Below are 20,199 nucleotides of genomic sequence, written 5' to 3' on the forward strand. Positions count from 1 at the left end.
AACTAAAACTTATAAGTATTTTCCTCGGATAAAAAAGTATTTCGAGAAGGCCACTACAACGAGTGTAATGGAGTCCATACTTATGTACCAGAATATAGTAAACTCGTTATTTGAACAGTTCAGCGAAAGATTTGACCAATTTAGAAGCCTAGAACAGACCATTAAAATAATTAAGTATCCGGATGTAGTTGTTTACAGTACTTTGGAATTAAAGGATTTCCAATGGATGCAAATTGACAATTTAGAGATGGAACTTGCAGATTTTCAAGGTAGCATTTGGACTCATGTGTTTGTCGACTTAAGGTCGAAACTTGAAAATCTGGAACGAAATTGTTTGAATAATGAAGAAGAGTGCAACTACAAACAAGAAATTTTGAGTGCTTGGAACAGAGTACCTGACACTTTTAGCGACATAAAAAATCTAACAATTTTTCATCAACATATTTTTGTGAGACTTTGTTCTCAGCATTAAATACTATTAAAATGAACAAAAGAAACTGGCTAACAGATGAAGTTAGTGGCGCTTGCTTGGCCTTGAAGTGCACCAAGTATGAACCTGCAATCGAAGAATTAGCAGACAAACTTCAGCACCAAAAAAATCACTAATTTCTAGTTTTCGTACCATTTGATTATCATTGTTTTTATTATTTTTTCCTAAATGTACATTGTTTTTGTTTTTGTTCATTTTATACATATTTTTTGGTTGATTTTTCTTTGTTAAATGGCATTTAAATATATAAAATAATTATCAAAAATATAAATCATTTTTTTACTATGGTTGCAAATATCAAAAAAAATTATGAATATTTCTATATGTGACACGGCACCAGAGTTAAGTTAGGGTTTTTCAAAATTTTGATACGCCGAGCTCAAAAGCTTCGCCGTCACTGATCTACACAATGGAATACAACGCTGCAGTAAAAAAGAAGGAATTCTTACCATTTGCAATAGCATAGATGGAACTGGAGAGCATTATGCTAAGTGAAATCAGCCAATCAGAGAAAGATAAATATCATATGATCTCACTCATTTGTGGAATATAATGAACATCATAAACTGATGAATAAAAACAGATCCAGAGACAGAGAAGCATCGATCAGACCATCAAACCTCAGAGGGAAGGTAGGGGCGGGTGGGGGTAGGGGAAGAGATCAACCAAAGGACTTGTATGCATGCATATAAGCCTAACCAATGGACACAGACACCAGGGTGGTGAGGGCATAAGTGGGGTGTGGGGGGAGGGCAATGGAGGGATAAGGACACATATGTAATACCTTAATAAAGAAAAAAAAGAAAAAAGAGCCAAGAAGACATACATCTGCCCTTAAACAAAGGAACTTCAGCGACAACCCACTTGGGGCCACTCCCTGCTATAGGGAGTCTATCTCTCAATAAACTGCTTCCACTTACCTTCTTTGTCCGCGAACTCATTCTTTGATTCTGCAAGACAACGAGCCTGGATCCGACCACAGCACTTTCACTTGATCTTTTAAGCAGTTCATTTTATATAATGTGAACTAACTGGAGTTTTGTAGTCTTCACGTAAAATTCAATAAATTATCCGAAAGACCCATTTTTTATTTTTGTTTCTCCCCCATCTCCCAAGGATAGTTTATCAGGACAAATAACTATGTTTCCACCTTAGTCCCTCTTTTGACCCCATGTTTTTTAGAGTTACATTTGTTTCTCAAGTTACAAGAATGGTTGACACAACATAAAATTCTTAATGACTTTATAAAAACAAATTTTGTGATACTAGATCGGGTAAAAATAAAAACATGAATTATTGCGCTTGAACATTACTTAACAGTGAATTTGAGAATCTGAACTTTCACTTGCAAGATCTCCAGGGAGAGATACATAATAAATGGAATTATAGGAAATTAGCTTTTCAAAGGGACATATTTTTGTACTTGTTTTGCTCCAATTTCTGCTACATATATTGCTCCAGTCTTTCCACTGACGTCTAAGAGATGAGGTAAAACTTGATCTGCTAGTTGGATTGAGCTTATCACAGAACAGTAGCCAATGCTTCCCACTGGGGGTGCTGCCACAAATAAGAGCCTGCTAAGATTCAGCTGGGCTACAATCAAATATTTCCCATCAGGAGTAAATCTAAAGAGAACACATTTGACAAACAAATTAATGTAAAATTATCATAAATGTTTATTTTCTCAACATTTTTATCCTCACCAGTGCTAAACAGCAGGTACCTACTTGCTGAAGGCTTTTATTTTCCCCAAATAATTTTATTAGCTCTCTGGTTGATAAATTATTTGTAGCACATTTTCTAGATTCATAATATGCTGGATTAGTTTTTACTTGCTCCCAATATTTTTTTTAATGTAACACACACACACACATATACACAACAACAACAAAAAGAGCAAAAAGCACAATATTTCACATATGAATATATATAACAAACTGCTTACTAAATTGATTAATTTGTTCACTTATTTTATAACTATTGAGTTCCTAGTGTGCCTGCAGTATTCTAGGTGCCAAGAATATGGCTGTGAGCAATAAACCCAAATCTCTACTCTCTTGACTTTTATTCTAGTGGGAGAATAAACAAAGAAACAAATAGAGCTAAAACAGAATGACAAGTAATTAAAGAGGCCATGATAAAACTTTAAGAAGGGTCAAGGGATACAGAGTGATCAGGAAAAGGGGTGTATTTTATTAAGGGTTTAAGAGCAGGGACCAGTGGCACAGGAGAATCACTGAAAACAAGAATCAGAAGGACTCACAGAGAAGGCCAGATTGAGTGTTAAAGGGTTCTTTAAAAGAGAATTTTAAATTGACCTAATTCTATTAATGTGGGAAGAAGAGGTTTGTGAAGGTAGACATAGCCAAAGATTAGCTTAAATTAATTTAAAAAAATAACATTATCATAGTTCTACACAAAATGAAATAAAGAATCTATGTTAGGCTACAGAATCAACATTTTCACTTTCAATCTGTTTAAAAATTGACCAAATGCATCTCAAGGAAAATCTCTAGAAGAGATCCAGCATATATTTGGGTCACACAGTGCACTGGGAATATAACTACCTGGAATTTAAAATATGATTATATGTTTTCTGTATACTGGTTTCCCTCCCCCCTTTTCTCTGCTTAAAATTAACAATAAATATTTTAAACTTTCAGCTAGCTTTTCAGAGAACCTAACATAAAGCAAATAAAATAAGCATTTTCAAATAAAAGGGAACAATTACCTGACTGAAGAAGGTCCCTCTTCTGTGAAACAATTATTCCATGCCCCTAACCACACTCCAGTGTCTTTATCAAATACTTGAATTCTTTTATTTCCTCGGTCAGCAACCCATACCTGAGAAACCAAAAAAAAGGAAAATTTTTGCTGGAAAAGATCTATATCATAATGAAAAGAAAGATAAAAGGGGAGAGGAGAGAATGAATGTTTACTTTTATTAATTGCACATACATTATTTAATTCAGTACTTAGAGGTCCCCAAATAAGGTTACTAACACATTTCGTACCGCTCAGGAGTTTTCTCGTGTTTCGCGCGCCATCTGTTAAGGACCGCTCACGAGTGTTCTCGTTTTTCACGCCCATGGAAAAAGGAGCGAATCTAGATACTTACATAAATTTTGTTTGGTCCCTCTTCATAGAGGAAAATGTTTTACGCAGTACCATACGTTAAAAAAGTACTAGGAACTTCAATTGTTTAATTGTTTTTGTAAATAAAAATGTTATAATTATTGAAAAACAACACCTAAAGTGCATTATGATGATTTAAATAACGTGCAGTTTGCCCAAAAACGTGCGGTCCCTGGCGTATGTCTTATCGAGACTTCTATGCGGTATGCAATGTGTTAAAAACCCCATTTCAGATAGGAAATTAAAGTTCAGAAAGGTTAAATATCATGAAGTGATCTTACATAAGTGGGAGAACCACTTATGGCCATCTATCTTAAACCAAAGCCTATAATGCTGTGTCTGCTATACTAAACATTTGAATAACTAAAAAACTAGTGTATTTCAATATAATGCAGATGATTTGAAGATACTGAAGCAACAGCATTCATTTATTACTCTAATATTCACTGTCACTGAGTACTGCCAACTTGTTGGTTCCTGGGCCAGGTAATAAAACAAAGAAAGGAAAGTATTTTTGCTCCTTGGGAGCTCAGCCTACAGGAAAGCCAGGTATTCATTCATACTGCACTATCATTAAACCTTTACCTGCTATTTACCAAGTTATGTCCAAAATGCTGAACCATTTAAAGAGGAAGCTTGTGAGATTTTAATTACAAACAAAGAATGAAAGTAGGCTAACAATAGGTTTAATTTAGATTTTAGACTGTAATATGTTATTAAAGAAACTTCTGTTATACAACAAGAAGGTACATTCTAGTATTCTACATGATGTATGCAACCCACGGCATATGTACAGTGAAACCATTTTTAATAACACTTGGCTAGGGTTGTAGAGCTATAAAGAATGGCCTGGAAGGGTGCTCCAACCCAACTGACCTCTACCTCTCCACTTCAGGATCTTCAGATTTCTAGGGTTTGTGGATTCAGGGACTATTTTTTCAGGGTAACCCTGATTATATCTTTATCAATGTGTATTAAGTTTTCGTAGCCACTGAATTAATTTCCAATCAGAAACAAAGAATCATTGCATCACTTGAGAAAGGTTGTTGATCCCTAAATAAGGTAACTGATTTGGGGATTACAGTCTTAGGTTAATGACCAAGGAGGAAATACAGTTTAGTCCCTAGGATTGGGATCAAATATGCAGAAATAACTCTTTCATTCTCCAAGTCCTCTCAAAAAAACATTTCTCCTTATGGTGAATTTACCTGGGCTTTTGTCTTGCATGCTCAGAAATTTGATGTTGTTCTTATCCCTTGAGGACAAGTTAGTTCCAACTTTCTAGCTCCCAAATAACATACCAAGTTCACATGTTCAATTATCTTCCTATCTATGATAGAAAATACTTGAAAATTTTTATGATCAAAACATTCTTACTTTGTTAAATAGGAAACCAAATCATAATCCAGAAGGCTGCTTACTGAGCAAAGAATGTGGAAATGGATTAAATTTCTAATGGCATGAAGCAAAGATAGTCTGATGCATCCATTGTGCACCAAGACATTTAGTCATTTAAGAAATAGGCATAAGATGACTACTACCTACTAGGCACTAAGATATAAAACAAAAGAAATTCATATGTACCCTCATACAGCCTACATTCTATTAGGGGAGACAATTAAATCATTCTATTATAGTTACTATAATGGGGAAGTACCGTCTACTACAGGAAACCAGAAAAAGAAACTAATGATAACATTTTGGGTTAGGGTTTGGTTATAGAAAGGTAACCCCAAGAATTAATATGCATGTTTAAAGGTGTGCAAAAGCAAAAGCGTGATAGTTGTTAGGGGTGAAAAAAAGGAAACAAATTACAATTTGCTGGTTAAAGCTCTCTGTTCCCTAGACAGAGTACAGCTAGTAAAAATAAAAGTTTGAAAAAATAAAATAAAAGTTTGGCCAGATGGCTCTCTTTTCAAGCTTCCAAGATTAACCTCTTCTATCTGTCTTTTGACCAATACATTCTAGGAGTAACTTTAATTCTAGAATTAAAAATATATTTAAATACTCATAGTAGTTTTCCTAGTAGGAGAGCAACTTTTTTTTTTTTTTTAAATCAGGTAACATTCCTTATATTCTGTTACATTATGTGTTCCTTTTACCCTTTAAGTTAATAGAAAATCTATTTTGCTCATTTCTAAATATTTGGAAACTACTTTCATTATAGGACTCAAATACTTATAAGAGAATATGTTTGGTATACCCAGTCTCAGAAGTATTGTCAAGACATACTAGGATAAATACATCCATATCCACATCCATAATATACATGCATATCCAGATGTCCAGACATGAACGGGTGCATTAAGATCCATATGTACACTTAGACACACACAAACACCCTCAGACACACAGTTCCAGATACAATGACACTGTATTTTTACCCGGCCAGATGAATCAACTGTAACACTGTGAGGTATGTTGAACTTAGCAGGCCCTGTCCCATTTTCTCCATGCAACCAAAGCATCATGAAATCTATAAATGATAAACATATATGGTCAGGGCAACATATCATAGAGAGTATCTTACGCATTTGCATGTTATATTTTATGTCATAGGATGCAGACAAACTTTTCAATTATAACCCCACTAGAGGCCCAGTGCATGAAATTCGTGCACGGGAGGGGGGTGTCCCTCAGCCCGGCCTGGACCCTCTCCAATCCAGGACCCCTCGGGGGATGTCCCGACTGCCCTCTCGCAATCTGGGACTGCTGGCTCCTAACCACTCGCCTGCCTGCCTGCTTCATTGCCCCTAACTGCCCTCCCCTGCTGGCCTAGCCACCCCCTAAATGCCCCCCTGCCAGCCTGTTCGCCTCCTAACTGCCCCCCTTCCGGCCTGGTCCCCCCCTAACTGCTCTCCTACCAGCCTGACCGCACCTAACCGCTTCTGCCCCCACTGCCATGGCTTTGTCCGGAAGGCTGTCTGGTCTAATTAGCATATTACCCTTTTATTAGTATAGATTCCTTCCTTTCTGTTTATGTACCCACTAGAGGCCTGTGCACAAGATTTGTGCATTGGGGGGCGGGGGGGATGTCCTTCAGCCTGGCCTGTGCCCTCTCGCAGTCCAGGACCCCTCGGGGGATGTCTGACTGCTGATAGGGCCTAAGCTGGCAGTCAGACATCCCTCTCGCAGTCCGGGACTCCTCGCTCCTTACCATCTGCGGCAGCAGACGTGGGAGAGGCTCCTGCCATCGCCAGCCGTGAGCCCAGCTTGTGGCTGAGCGCACTCCCCCTGTGGGAGTACACTGACTACCAGGGGGCAGCTCCTGCATTGAGCATCTGCCCCCTGGTGGTCAGTGTGTATCATAGCGACCGGTCGTTCTGCCATCCAGTTGATTTCCATATTATGCTTTAATTATGTAGGATTTGCCTAATTCTTATGCTTTACAAAAAAAAAAATCTGTTTCAAGCAATTAATTTATTTCTTTAATGGTTATCTACATGTGAATTTTTCATCACTCAGAAACATTTAGGGTTCATGTCAACCTCTTCCTTAAACTGGTTCTGCTTGCCAACTGTTCTTTGGTTTTACCATTCTTCTGAGCTCAAATATTCACATGTTTCTATAGTCTATCTCATTTACTACCCGGTAGTCTGTTACACTGTGGCCCCCTGAAAAGATATGATCAAGTCCCAACCTCCAGTACTTATGAATGTGACCTTACTGGAAACAGGGTCTTGGCAGAAATAGTTAAGTTAGGAATTTTGAGACAAGATGATCCGGGATTTAGGGTGCATCTTAAATCCAATGAGAGGAGAGGGAGACTTGAGATACAGACACACACAGTGAAGAAGGCCATGTAAAGACAGATGCAGAGACTGAGTGATGCTGTCACAAGTCAAAAAAGTGTTTGGAACCACCAGAAGCTGGAAGAGGCAAGGAAGGATTCTCCTCTGGTGCCTTTAAAGGGAGAATGACCCGCCCTAAAGATTTCAAACTCTGGATTCCCAAACCACGAGCAAATAAATTTCTGTTTAAGCCATCCAATTTTAGTGATTTATTGCAGCACCCACAAGAAGCTAATGCACCCATATTCAATCCATCTCCGAAATTTGTTTCTTTCTTTCATAGACATTTTCAGATTCTTACTTTAGCTCCACCTCACCTTCCTTCAACTATCACCAACCAAATTCAGTTACTAGGTGATAAATTAACTACATAGCTTCCACATGACAGAACTTACCACAAATATATCCTGATATAGTATTGTATCTTATAAAAACTTTGCTTCTATAGCATCACTTTTCTACTAAAAAACAGCAATGGGTCTTTTTCTTCTAAAATTTTATTTATTGAATTAGAGAGACAGAGAATGGGAGAAAGAGAGAGGAACAGAGGGGGAGAGAAACATCCATTTGTAGTTCCACTTATTTATGTGTTCATTGGTTGCTTCTTATATGTACCCTGCCAGGGATCGAATCCTCAACCTTGGGGTATCGAGCTGACAGTTTAACCAACTGAGCTACCCAGCCAGGGCCACAAAGACTCTTTACAGGCAAATCAAGGCTTCAAATCCTTAGAGGAGACTGTTCCATGACATGACCACTGCCAGACCATGAGCTAGATCTGGCCCAGATTGTTTCTCATAAATCCCCTCAGAGACTGTCTGATCTACCCCTCTCCTATGCTCAAAGGCATGCTGGTTCCTGGAACAGGCGGTTGCTCTGACCATGGCAAGCTTGCAAGGCCTTTTCCTCTTGGTAACCCTATTCATTCTGGCCTTTTCTATATAACTAGAGGCCTGTTGCACAAAGAGATTCGTGCAATAGGCCTTCCTTTTCCCTCGCTGCTGGCACCGGTTTGCCTCCGGCATCCGGGGCCCAGGCCTTTGCTCTGGCCGGAGCCGGCCCTGGAGCCATGAGGCTTCGCTGCTCCGCCAGCCCCAGAGCCGTGAGGCCTCGCTGCTCCGCCGGCCCCGGAAACGTCAGGCCTTGTTGCTCCGCCGGCCCCGGAGCCGTGAGGCCTCGTTGCTCCGCCGGCCCCGGAGCCATGAGGCCTCGCTGCTCCGCCGGCCCCGGGGCTGTGAGGCCTAGCTCCACTGCTTGGAGCCTACGTCTGCAAATTAACTGCCATCTTTGTTGGCGGTTAATTTGCATATCGCGCTGATTAGCCGATGGGAGGCGTAGCAAAGGTACGGTCAATTACCATGTTTGTCTATTATTAGATAGGATTCTTTAGCAGCTACCATGCAGCTTGAAGGATATGCATATCTTCTTGCTGCCTCCCTGGGATGTGCCTCCTATGTAAGTTCCCTCAGTGAACTCTAGCTATAATGCTGGGATGTCAGCTGCTTTTTTTTGGTGTTTTTTGGCCCTAGTTAAATTTTCCCAACATAAGCTCTCAAAGATATCCAAAAATCTTATTTTCAACTCTTTATAAAATGCATCTTAAAGATCCTTTCCTAAAGATCTACTATCATCACCTGAAGACTTTGTGTAATAAAGGCTTGTGAATGGTCCTCCTATCCCGCTCTTATCCTCCTATTGAACCCAGTTTAGTGCAAGAACTATTTCCTTCTTGAATTCTTATCCTAATTCTCTAGTCAATATAATTTCTCCTCCTAATCTTTTTTTAATAATTTTATTAATATGATTAACAATCAATACCACACAGTAACATTTAACTGTTTCCTTTTTAATGAACCTGCACCTAACATACTACTGAGGATACAGAGCAGGGAATTCAATAAAACAGTTGCTGATTGCCTAGGCCAGTGTGGCTTGATGTTTAGAGTGTCAGCTACCTCACTGAAGGGTCGTGGGTGGATTCCCAGTCAAAGGCACATACCTGAATGGCAGGTTCATTCACGGCCCTGGCAAGGGTGCGTGTTGGAGGCAACCAATCAATGTGTCTCACATCGATGTTTTTTTTTTTCCTTCCTTCCTTCCTTCCTTCCTTCCTTCCTTCCTTCCTTCCTTCCTTCCTTCCTTCCTTCCTTCCTTCCTTCCTTTCTTTCTTCCTCTCTCTCTCTCTCTCCCCCCCGCCCCCCCAACCCCTTCCACTCTATCTAAAAGCAATGAAAAAATATCCTCGGGTGAGGATTAAAAACACATACACACAAAAACACTTGCTGATCAATCAAGTTGCACGATAGCTCTGGAATGCCAGGTTTCTGAACTCTCAATCCTTAACTGGATAGAATAACCATTTATTTCTTCAGCCCACTATAAGGTCTCATACTGCCTCCAGTTCATTTCAAAGGAAACATCTAGCTTTTGGTGAAGAATAAGCAAATCTATTATCAGAATCATTCATTATTGGCCATCCCACACATCTGTTCTGATTTTTTCCTGGTAATACATTTGAGCCCTTTACAGATTCATATTCAATAGTTACAACATTATATCAAGTATTAAACAAATTAAATCCAACTTGTTAAATAATGTTCTTATATAATACCATTAAAATTAAGCCATGTACCTTGGGACAACTTGATCAATCTGTTATTCAATCCTCCATCTCCATCCACAATGTAAATATCTCCTGTGTCCTCTACATATAATTCTGCAGGGTTATCAAACTGCAGGGGATTCAAACCAGTGCCTTTTTTGCCTGGGGTACCCAAGACTTGAACAAGATCACCAAGGGAATTATATTTTTTAATAGTATGACCAAAGGATCCTATAAAAACAGGAATGCAAATAAAGACATTTCACAAATACAACCACTTTACAAACATGTTTTTCAAGTACAGTTGACCTTTGAACAATGAAGCAGGGGAAGGTATGTTAGAGGCACCGACCCCTGAACAGCTGAAAATCACATATAACTTTTAACACCCCAAAAACTTTAACTACTAATAGCCCACTGCTGACTAGAAGTTACTGAAAGCTTAGACCAGCCGTGGGCAAACTACGGTCCGCGGGCCGGATCCGGCCCATTTGAAATGAATAAAACTAAAAAAAAAAAAAGACCGTACACTTTTATGTAATGATGTTTACTTTGAATTTATATTAGTTCACACAAACACTCCATCCATGCTTTTGTTCCGGCCCTCCGGTCCAGTTTAAGAACCCATTGTGGCCCTCGAGTCAAAAAGTTTGCCCACCCCTGGCTTAGACAGTCAATTAACACATGTATGCTATGTGTATTATACACTGTATTCTTACAATAAAGCTAAATAAATGGAAATGTGCCCTGGCCAGTGTGGCTCAGTTAGTTGGAGCACCATCCTGTGCACCAAATAGTCACAGGTTTGATTCCCAGTCAGGGCACATACCCGGGTTGTGGGTTCCATCCCCAGGTCAGGATGCGTAAGGGAGGCAACCAATCAGTTTCTCCCTCATCGATATCTCTCTCTCTCTCCCTTTCTCTCCTTCTCTCCCCCACTCCCTTGCTATTTTGGAAATCAATAAAAAATGTAAAAGAGAGATAGTAAACATAAAAAAGGACATAAAAAAGAGTCAGAAATGAAGAATACAGTATCTGAAATAAAAAATACACTACAAGGAATCAACAGTAGGTTAGATGAAGCAGAAGATTGAGTCAGTGATTTGGAAGGTTAGGTAACAGAAAGCACCCAATAAAAAGAAAATAGAGTGATAAAAAAAGGAATTTAAGAAAATGAGGATAGTTTAAGGGACCTCTGGGACAATATGAAGCATGACAACACTTGCTTTATAGGAATACCCAGAGAAGAAAAGAGAGAACAAGAGATTGAGAACCCATTTGAAGAAATAATGACTGAAAACTTCCCTAACCTGGTAAAGTAAGAAGACATGCAAGTCCAGGAAGTGCAGAGAGTTCAACACAAGATGAATCCAAAGGGGTGCACACATATTAAAATGGCAAAGGTTGGAGGAGAAAATGTTGGCTGACTAGGCAGATCTGTAGTGTACCCAGTCACAAGGCCAGACTGGAAACACAACTAAATTAGAGAACATTCACTTGGAATTACCAACTGAGATCCAGCTGAGTTCGAGACATATAAAAGAAGGACAGAAAACACCTGGAGATGAGTAGGAAGGGCGAGATCTTGAGAGGAGCTGACCCAGCTTACAGGAGCGGCATGGCAGCAGGGTGGAAGGCCAAGTGAGGAGAGATCTCTGTTCCCTCAGAAGATATAAGCCTGAAACCCACGCTGAGCTCCACAGCCCAGAGCACTAGAGTCGAGATCAGTGGCCCATGTAACATCCAGCCATGAAAGGTGGCAGGATTGCTGGCCAGGGTGCAGTCTGGAGCTGGTAGATGGGAATAAGTCGGACAGAAAGCTGCAGTTTCATTGTTACTGTTTTTGTGTTGTTGTTTTTTTAAAAAAAAAAACACAGAGCACAGGAGTTTTCATTTACAGCTACTCACCCAAGGCTTTGGTGCAGGGAGGGAGATGTGGAGGAGGTGCCTAAGGAGAGGCTGGGGTGGGAAGCATTGCGGAGAGATGTGAAAAAGCAGCACCCAGGAGTATTTGGTCGTAGGCCCCAAAACAAGAGCCATTTTTCCTGAGAGGAGCTAGCTACTCCCAGTAGCAACAGGGCAAGAAAAAAAAACAAAACCCTCCCTAGGTGATACAGCCTGTCCCACCCTCATGAGCCCTGCATGCCACACCCTGCATTTTGAGCTTTTCAGAGGAAACAAAAATAGAGGCCAAGTCAAAGGATTTGAACAGTTTCAGGAGCGGTAGTGACTGGATTGGGGAGGGGCCCTCTGCTCCACTATCCTGGGAACCAGACAGGTGGTACTCTTTCCCTGAACAGGAGAGCTGATAAAAAATACAGGTTTCCAGCCAAACTTACTGGTCTCCATACAAGGACCTCTGTCTAGCTGAGGGCAGTGTAATAATTTCGGCCACTCATGGAATAGTAGCTCTGGGACAGGGAAACACACCCATGCCATTCCCAGAAAGCTAAACAGCACCTTCCCCACATTAAAGCCCTTTTAGAAACAGACTTTTGAGTGGTTAAGATTGACAGCTAGCTAGCAGGCACAGGCAGGCAAAGGTAGAGCCTGGGGAACCAGCCCTGGGCCCCATGCTGCTAACAAACCTACATTAAAGGGCAGATTGGCCCCTCCTGCATGCAGCCAAGGCCAGTACAGACACACACAAAATGTTGGATCGGTGAATCGCTTGGAGCTTCGAACAGGTTGCTGAAAGCCAAAGGAAGATAGTTTCTGACAGTGGTTAGCACCTAAGTACCTCACAGGAAGCCCAGAATTGGCAGAGAGAAGAATAGGATCTAAAGGGAGCTCCCATGGGACACTAAACTCTGAAACAAATGCCACTTCACCACTTCTTTTTTTCTTTTTTTAATACATTTTTATTTTTTATAGCCATACGAATATATTTTCTTTCAAGAAAAACAATTTTAAATATAATAAAGTTACATGTAATAAACATTAATATTTCATGAAAAATGGCCTCCCTAAAGATACCTTTTTAAAATATATTTTTACTAGAGGCCCGGTGCACAAAATTTGTGAACGGGGGTGGGGGTGGGGTCCTTCACCTGGCCTGCACTCTCTCGCAATCCGGGACACCTTGGGGGATGTTGGACTGCCAGTTTAGGCCGGATCCTGCAGGAATACCTGCAGGATCGGGCCTAAACCGGCAGTTGGACATCCCTCTCGCAATCTGGAACAGCTGGTTCCAACCGCTCACCTGCCTGCCTGCATGATCGCCTCTAACCTCTCACCTGCCTGCCTGATCGCCCCTAACTGCTCACCTGCATGCCCGATCACACCTAACCACTCTTCCTAGCTGTCTGATCACCCCTAACTGCTTGCCTGACTACCTGTTTGCCCCTAACCATCTCTGCCTTGGCCCCGCCTTGGTGGCTACGTCCGGAAGGAGGTCCCAAAGGTCATTCAGCTGTCTGGTCTAATTAGCATATTACACTTTTATTATTATAGACTAGAGAAAAGATTCGTGGAATAGGCCTTCCCTTCCCCTGGCTGCCGGCACCGGTTTTCCTCTGGCACCCAGGACCCAGGCCTTCGCTCCGGCTGGAGCTGCCTTCAGCCTTCGCTGCTCCAGCTGGAGCCGCCTTCAGTCTTCACTCTGCCGCTTCGCGCCTACGTATGCAAATTAACCGCCATCTTTGTTGGCGGTTAATTTGCCTATCTTGCTGATTATCCAATGGGAGGGGTAGCGAAGGTATGGTCAATTACCATGTTTGTCTATTATTAGATAGGAGGATTGACTTCGGAGAAGAAGGGATAGGGAGAGTGAGACAGAAACATCAATGATTAGAGAGAATCATTGATTGGCTGCCTCCTGCACGACCCACTGGTGATCGAGCCCGCAGCCTGCGCATGTGCCCTGATCAGGAATCGAACCATGACCTCCTGGTTTCTAGGTCAATGCTCAATCACTGAGCCATGCCAGCTACACAACACTTTTGTTTTGTCTTTTCTTTTTTCTCTTTCATTTATTTTTCCCCCATTTTAAATGTGTCTTCTTTATTTATCTACTATATTGATTTGTTATTCGAGTCTCTGTTGTTTCTTTCATATATCTAAATTTCCTCTTCCCCTTTCCTACTCAAATATTTTCGTTTTCTTTTTTTCACTAATCAGTTTTGTTTTCTTTCATTTTTATTTTTCTCTTGCTTTCTCATATTTTTTCCTTTTCTTATTTTTGGTTGTATCTCCTTTCCCTCTATCTGACTTTTTAATTTTTTTTCTTTTCTTTTTGAGCTCCTTTATTTTAAACTGTTTACTTTTCCCTATTATCCTAATTATTTTTTTAAAAAAATATTTTTAACCCTGACCAGTTTGGCTCAGTGGCTAGAGCGTCGGCCTGTGGACTGAAGAGTCCCAGGTTCGATTCCGGTCAAGGGCATGTACCTTGGTTGCGGGCACATCCCCAGTAGGGGGTGTGCAGGAGGCAGCTGATCAATGTTTCTCTCTCATGGATGTTTCTAACTCTTTCTCCCTCTCCCTTCCTCTCTGTAAAAAATCAATAAAATATATTTAAAAAAATATTTTTATTGATTTCAGAAAAGGAAGGGAGAGGGAGAGATAAAAACATCAATAATGAGAGAGAACCATTGACTGGCTGGCTCCTGCATGCCCCCAAATAGGGAATAATCGAGCCTGCAACCCAGGCATGTGCCCTGACTGGGAATCAAACCATGACCTCTTGGTTCATAGGTAAAGGCTCAACCACTGAGCCATGCCAGCTGGGCTTCCCCTAATTCTTTATTATTATTTTCTTTTTCTTTTTTTTATAAATTTTATTGATTTTTTACAGAGAGGAAGGGAGAGGGATAGAGAGTTAGAAACATCGATGAGAGAGAAACATCGATCAGCTGCCTCCTGCACACCTCCTGCTGGTGATGTGCCCGCAACCAAGGTACATGCCCTTGACTGGAATAGAACCTGGGACCTTTCAGTCCGCAGGCTGACGCTCTATCCACTGAGCCAAACTGGTTAAGGCTATTATTATTTTCTTTATGTCAGTTCTGAATCTATATATCCCTTCCCCTTCATTTTTTTTGTTTTGTTTTCTTCACATGTTTTTTCTTTTTTCCTTTTTCTATCATTCTTGCTCTCTTTTTTTCTTTCCTAATTCTCTCTTCCCTGTAGGTTTCTTTTGTTGGTGCTGTAGGGGTCTTGTGTATACTTTTGCTTTGTTTCTTTTGTTTCATGTGTTGTGGTGCTGTATTTTGTTCTATTCAATCAGCACCTCCACAACTGCTCACACTATATAGTTGGGGGTTAGCTACATGTTGAGCCATCCATGAAAGGGACAACAAAATTCAAGACACAACTACAATAGGAGAACCCAAATATGTTAAGTATGGGGCTTTCCTATAGCACCCAGCTCAGAAGATCTAAGACAATGCACTATAGGATCCCACAAAACACCTACTATATAAGACCACTGAAGAAAGTGTGGGAGACATAGCAATTTGACCTAATATGCAGAAACAAAAACAAAGGAACAGCAAAAATGGTGAGACAAAAAAATAATCTCCAAATGAGAGAAAAGGAGGGATCACCAGAAATGAAATAAAATGAAATGAAGGCAAATAATTTGTCAGATAAAGAATTCAAAGTAATGGTAATAAGGGTGCTCAAACCATTCAGTGAGAACTGCAAGCAACTGAGAATTATACGGAACTTAATGAGAATTATAGGTCTTAATGAGAATTATAGGACTTAATGAGAATTAAAGGTCTTAATGAAAGCTACACCAACTTGAAATGAGAGGTGGAAACTAAATCAAAATCAATTAGAAATGAGGAATGACATAGCTGAAATAAAGAACACTCTTGAATGATTCAACAGTAGACTAGAAGAAGCTGACAACCAAATCAGTAAATTAGAAGACAAGGTAGAACAAAGAAAAATAAAAAAAAAACATTCAGAGCAGCAAATGGGAAAAAAAAATTTAAAAGGAGGCTAGTCTAAGGAGGTGGTCGGCAAACTGTGGCTCTCGAGCCACATGCGGCTCTTTGGCGCCTTGAGTGTGGCTCTTCCACAAAATACCACATGCGGGCGCGCATGTATAGTGTGATTGAAACTTCGTGGCCCATGCGCAGATCGGTATTTAGTGGAAGAGCCACACTCAAGGGGCCAAAGAGTCGCATGTGGCTCGCGAGCTGCAGTTTGCCGACCACTGGTCTAAGGGAACTCTGGGACAACATCAAACGCAGTAACATTGGCATTATAGTGAGTGTCTTGTAGATAGTACATATATGGGTCATGTTTTCTTTTTTTTTTTTTAAATATATTTTATTGATTTTTTAACAGAGAGGAAGGGAGAGGGATAGAGAGTTGGAAACATCGATGAGAGAGAAACATCGATCAGCTGCCTCCTGCACACCCCCTACTGGGGATGTGCCCGCAACCAAGGTACATGCCCTTGACCGGAATCGAACCTGGAACCTTTCAGTCCGCAGGCCAACGCTCTATCCACTGAGCCAAACCAGTTAGGGCTGGGTCATGTTTTTTTATCCATTTAGCTACTCTATGCCTTTTTATTGGACCTCTTAAGCCATTTACAGAATCTGAGAAAGGAACAGAGAACATGTTTGAAGAAATAATGGCAGAAAATTTCCCTAACCTGGTGAAGAAAAAAGGTCACTCAAGTTCATGAAACACAGAGTCCCAACCAAAATGAACACTATAGGCATAAAGAGTAAGAATGGCACCAAATAAGTACCTATCAATAATAACCTTAAATGTAAATGGCTTAAGAGGTCCAATAAAAAGGCATAGAGTACCTGAATGGATAAGGAAACATGACCCATATATGTACTATCTACAAGACACTCACCTTAGAACAGACTCACACAGAATGAAAGGATGGAAACAAACTTTCTAGGCAAATGGAAATAAAAAAAAAGGTATGTGGTAGCAATACTCATATCTGACCAAATAAACTCAAAATGAATGCCATAATAAGAGAAAACAATCATAATACTAAAGGGATCGATACAACAAGAGGATATAACTCTGGAAAATAAACATGAACCCAATACAGGAGCATCCAAATATATAAAAAACTTCTGAAGGATTACTAAGGAGAGAGTCATAGAAGAAGACTTCAACACCCCACTGACATCACTGGATAGATCTTTTAGACAAAAAATCAACAATGATCATAAATGACACACTAGATTACATGGAATTGACATTTATAGAACATTTCACCATGAAGCTACAGAATATACATTCTTCTCAGTGACATATGAGACATTTTCAAAGACAGACCACATGTTAGGACAGAAAGTCTCTACAGGTTCTAGAAGATTGAAATCATATCAAGCATCTTCTCAGGTCACAATGGCATGAAATTAAAAAATTAAAATAAGAACACTCAAAAATAGTCAAACACATGGATGCTAAAAAGCATGTTATTAAACAATGAATGAGTTACCAATGAGATCAAGAAAGGAATAAAAAACTTCCTGGAAAAAAATGAAAATGAACACAAAACACCCCAAAACTATGGAACACAGTGAAAGCAGTACTGAGAGGGAAGATCGTAATAATACAGGCCTACCTTAAGAAATAAGAAAAAGGACTAATAAACTATCTTATCCTACAACTAAATGAATTAGAAAGAGTCCAACAAGAAAAGCCCAGAGTAAGTACAAGGAAGGAAATAATAAAGATCAGAGGTGAAAGAAATGAGACTAAAAAAAATACAAAAGATCAACAAAATGAAGCGCCGGTTCTTTGAAAATATAAATAAAACTGATGAACCTTTAGCCAGACTCATTAACAAACAAAGAGACAGCACGCAAATACATAAAATCAGAAATGAAAGAGGCAAAGTAACAACTGACCCCACAGAAATACAAAGGATTATAAAAAAAAATACTAGAATAACTATATTCTAATTACCTGGAAAACCGGGACAAAATGGACTTACACTAAGAAAAAATACAATCTTCCAAAACTTAATCAGGAAGGATCAGAAAACCTGAATAGGCCCATAACTACTGATGAATTTAAAGCAGTAAAACAACAACAACAACAACAAAAAACTCCCAGCAAACAAAAGACTCGGTATGGATGGCCTCACAGGGGTTTACCAAACATTCAAAGAACTAACACCTATTCTTCTCAAACTATTCCAAAATATCCAAGAGGAAAAAACACTTCCAAGATCTTTTTACCAGGCTACCATTAGCCTAAACCAGATAAAGATACTACAAAGAAAGAGAATTAGAGGGCAATATTCCTGATGAACATAGATGCTAAAACCCTCAACAAAGTATTAGCAAATCGGATCCAGGAATACGTTAAAAAGATCATACACCATGACTAAGTGGGATTTATTCTGGGAATGCAGGGCTGTTACAATCTTCCCAAATCAATAAATGTGATACATCACATAAACAAATTGGAAGATAAAAAATCACATAATCATATCAATTGATGTCAGAAAAAGCATTCGATAAAATCCAACACCCATTTTTGATAAAAACTCTAAGTAAAGTGGGAATAGAGGGATCATACCTCAACATAATAAAGGCCATATTTGACAAACCTAAGCCAACATCATACTCAACAGGCATAAACTAAAACCATTTCCCCTAAAAACAGGAACAAGACAGGGATGTCCGCTTTCACCACTATTATTCAATATAGTACTAAAAGTACTAGCCATAGCGATCAGACTAGAAGAAAAAAACAAAAGGCATTCAAATTTAAAAGGAAGTAAAACTGTCATTATTCGCAGATGATATAACAGTGTACAAAGAAAATCCTAAAGACTCCACCAAAAAACTATTAGACTTAATAAATGAATTCGGCAATATAGCAGGATACAAAATAACACCCAGAAATTGATGGCATTTTTATACAGCAATAATGAATTATCAGAAACAGAAACTAAAAAAAAATCCCATTTCCCACTGCAACAACAAAATAATATTAAGATACTTAGGAATAAACTTAACAAAGGAGGTAAACGACCAGTACTCGTAAATCTACATGACACAGATAAAAGAGATAGAGGAAGATATAAACCAGTGGAAGACTATACTGTGTTTATGGATTGGTAAACTCAACATCATTAAAATGGTCATACCACCCAAAGCAATCTATACATTCAATGCAAACCCTATTAAAATATCAACGGCATATTTCACAGATCTAGAACACACAATATGGAACCAAAAGAAACCCCCAAAGAGCCACTGTAATCTTGAGAAAGAAGAACAAAGTTGGAGAGATCACAAACCAGACATCAAGTCATACTACAAAGCCACTATCCTCAAAATAGCCTGGTAATGGCAGAAGAACAGGTATATAGACCAATGGAACAGAACAGAGATCCCAGAAATTGACCCAAGCCATTATGTTCAGTTAATATTTGACAAAGGAGGCAAGAGCATATAATGGAGTAAAGACAGTCTCTTCAATAAATGGTGCTGGGATAATTGGACAGGTACATACAAAAAAATGAAACTTGACCATGAACTTACACCATAAACAAGAATAAACTCAAAATGGAAGATCCAAGATGGCTACTGACGGGACAGCAGGCTGTAAGATAGTGTGTGAGAGAATGAAAGGAGAGTGTGTGGACATGCAGGGACTGTCTGTATTTGTGAGAGAGGGACAGCTATATTACACAGCACTGTTGGGGACTGGCAGACCAGGCTCCCCTGACTGGGCAGCCTCTACTACTGCTGAAATCTCTCTTGGAGCGGATGGCTCTGCCGTAGAGACCACACCATCTTGAAAGGGAGACTGGCTGTGATTGGAAGCCCAGCCTTACCTTCAAACGGGAAAACCTCGGATACCTCCCGGAACACTACAACCAGAACGCCCAGGGACCAGCTGACTCAGCTGCGAACACACAAACACCGGGACTCCAGCCTCCCCAACTGCGAGCACCTAAAAAGTCTGTCCAGGGTGAGACAAAGAGGCGCTGAATACGCAGACAGGCCCTGCACCTTCTCACAGAGCAGATAGAAGGAACAACTGAATCGAACAACACCCACTCGGAATTTGCGAATTAAACACAGCTGGTGAGGCAATCTGTGGACGGAAAGGTCAGATATCGCCTAGAGCCGTGGTCAGCAAACCGTGGCTCGTGAGCCACATGCGGCTCTTTGGTCCCTTGAGTGTGGCTCTTCCACAAAATACCACGTGCGGGCGCATGCACATACAGT

The 20,199-nt window shown here is 40.0% G+C and overlaps 1 protein-coding gene across 1 annotated transcript in view; it reads right to left on the reverse strand.

The window, feature by feature from the left end:
• Positions 1-1,557: 1,557 nt before the first annotated feature.
• Positions 1,558-20,199, reverse strand: part of NHLRC3 (NHL repeat containing 3) — a 36,808-nt gene continuing 18,166 nt past the window's right edge. Inside the window, exons 4-7 of the mRNA XM_014453016.2 lie at positions 10,049-10,280; positions 6,010-6,101; positions 3,222-3,334; positions 1,558-2,115 (exon numbers count right to left, since the gene is read on the reverse strand). Of these exons, the coding sequence (XP_014308502.1) occupies positions 1,884-2,115; positions 3,222-3,334; positions 6,010-6,101; positions 10,049-10,280 (669 nt within the window). The 3' untranslated portion in view covers positions 1,558-1,883. The remainder of the gene's footprint in view (positions 2,116-3,221; positions 3,335-6,009; positions 6,102-10,048; positions 10,281-20,199) is intronic.

The sequence above is a fragment of the Myotis lucifugus genome, unplaced genomic scaffold, assembly GCF_000147115.1.
Source record: "Myotis lucifugus unplaced genomic scaffold, Myoluc2.0 scaffold_19, whole genome shotgun sequence".
Lineage (NCBI taxonomy): Eukaryota > Metazoa > Chordata > Mammalia > Chiroptera > Vespertilionidae > Myotis > Myotis lucifugus.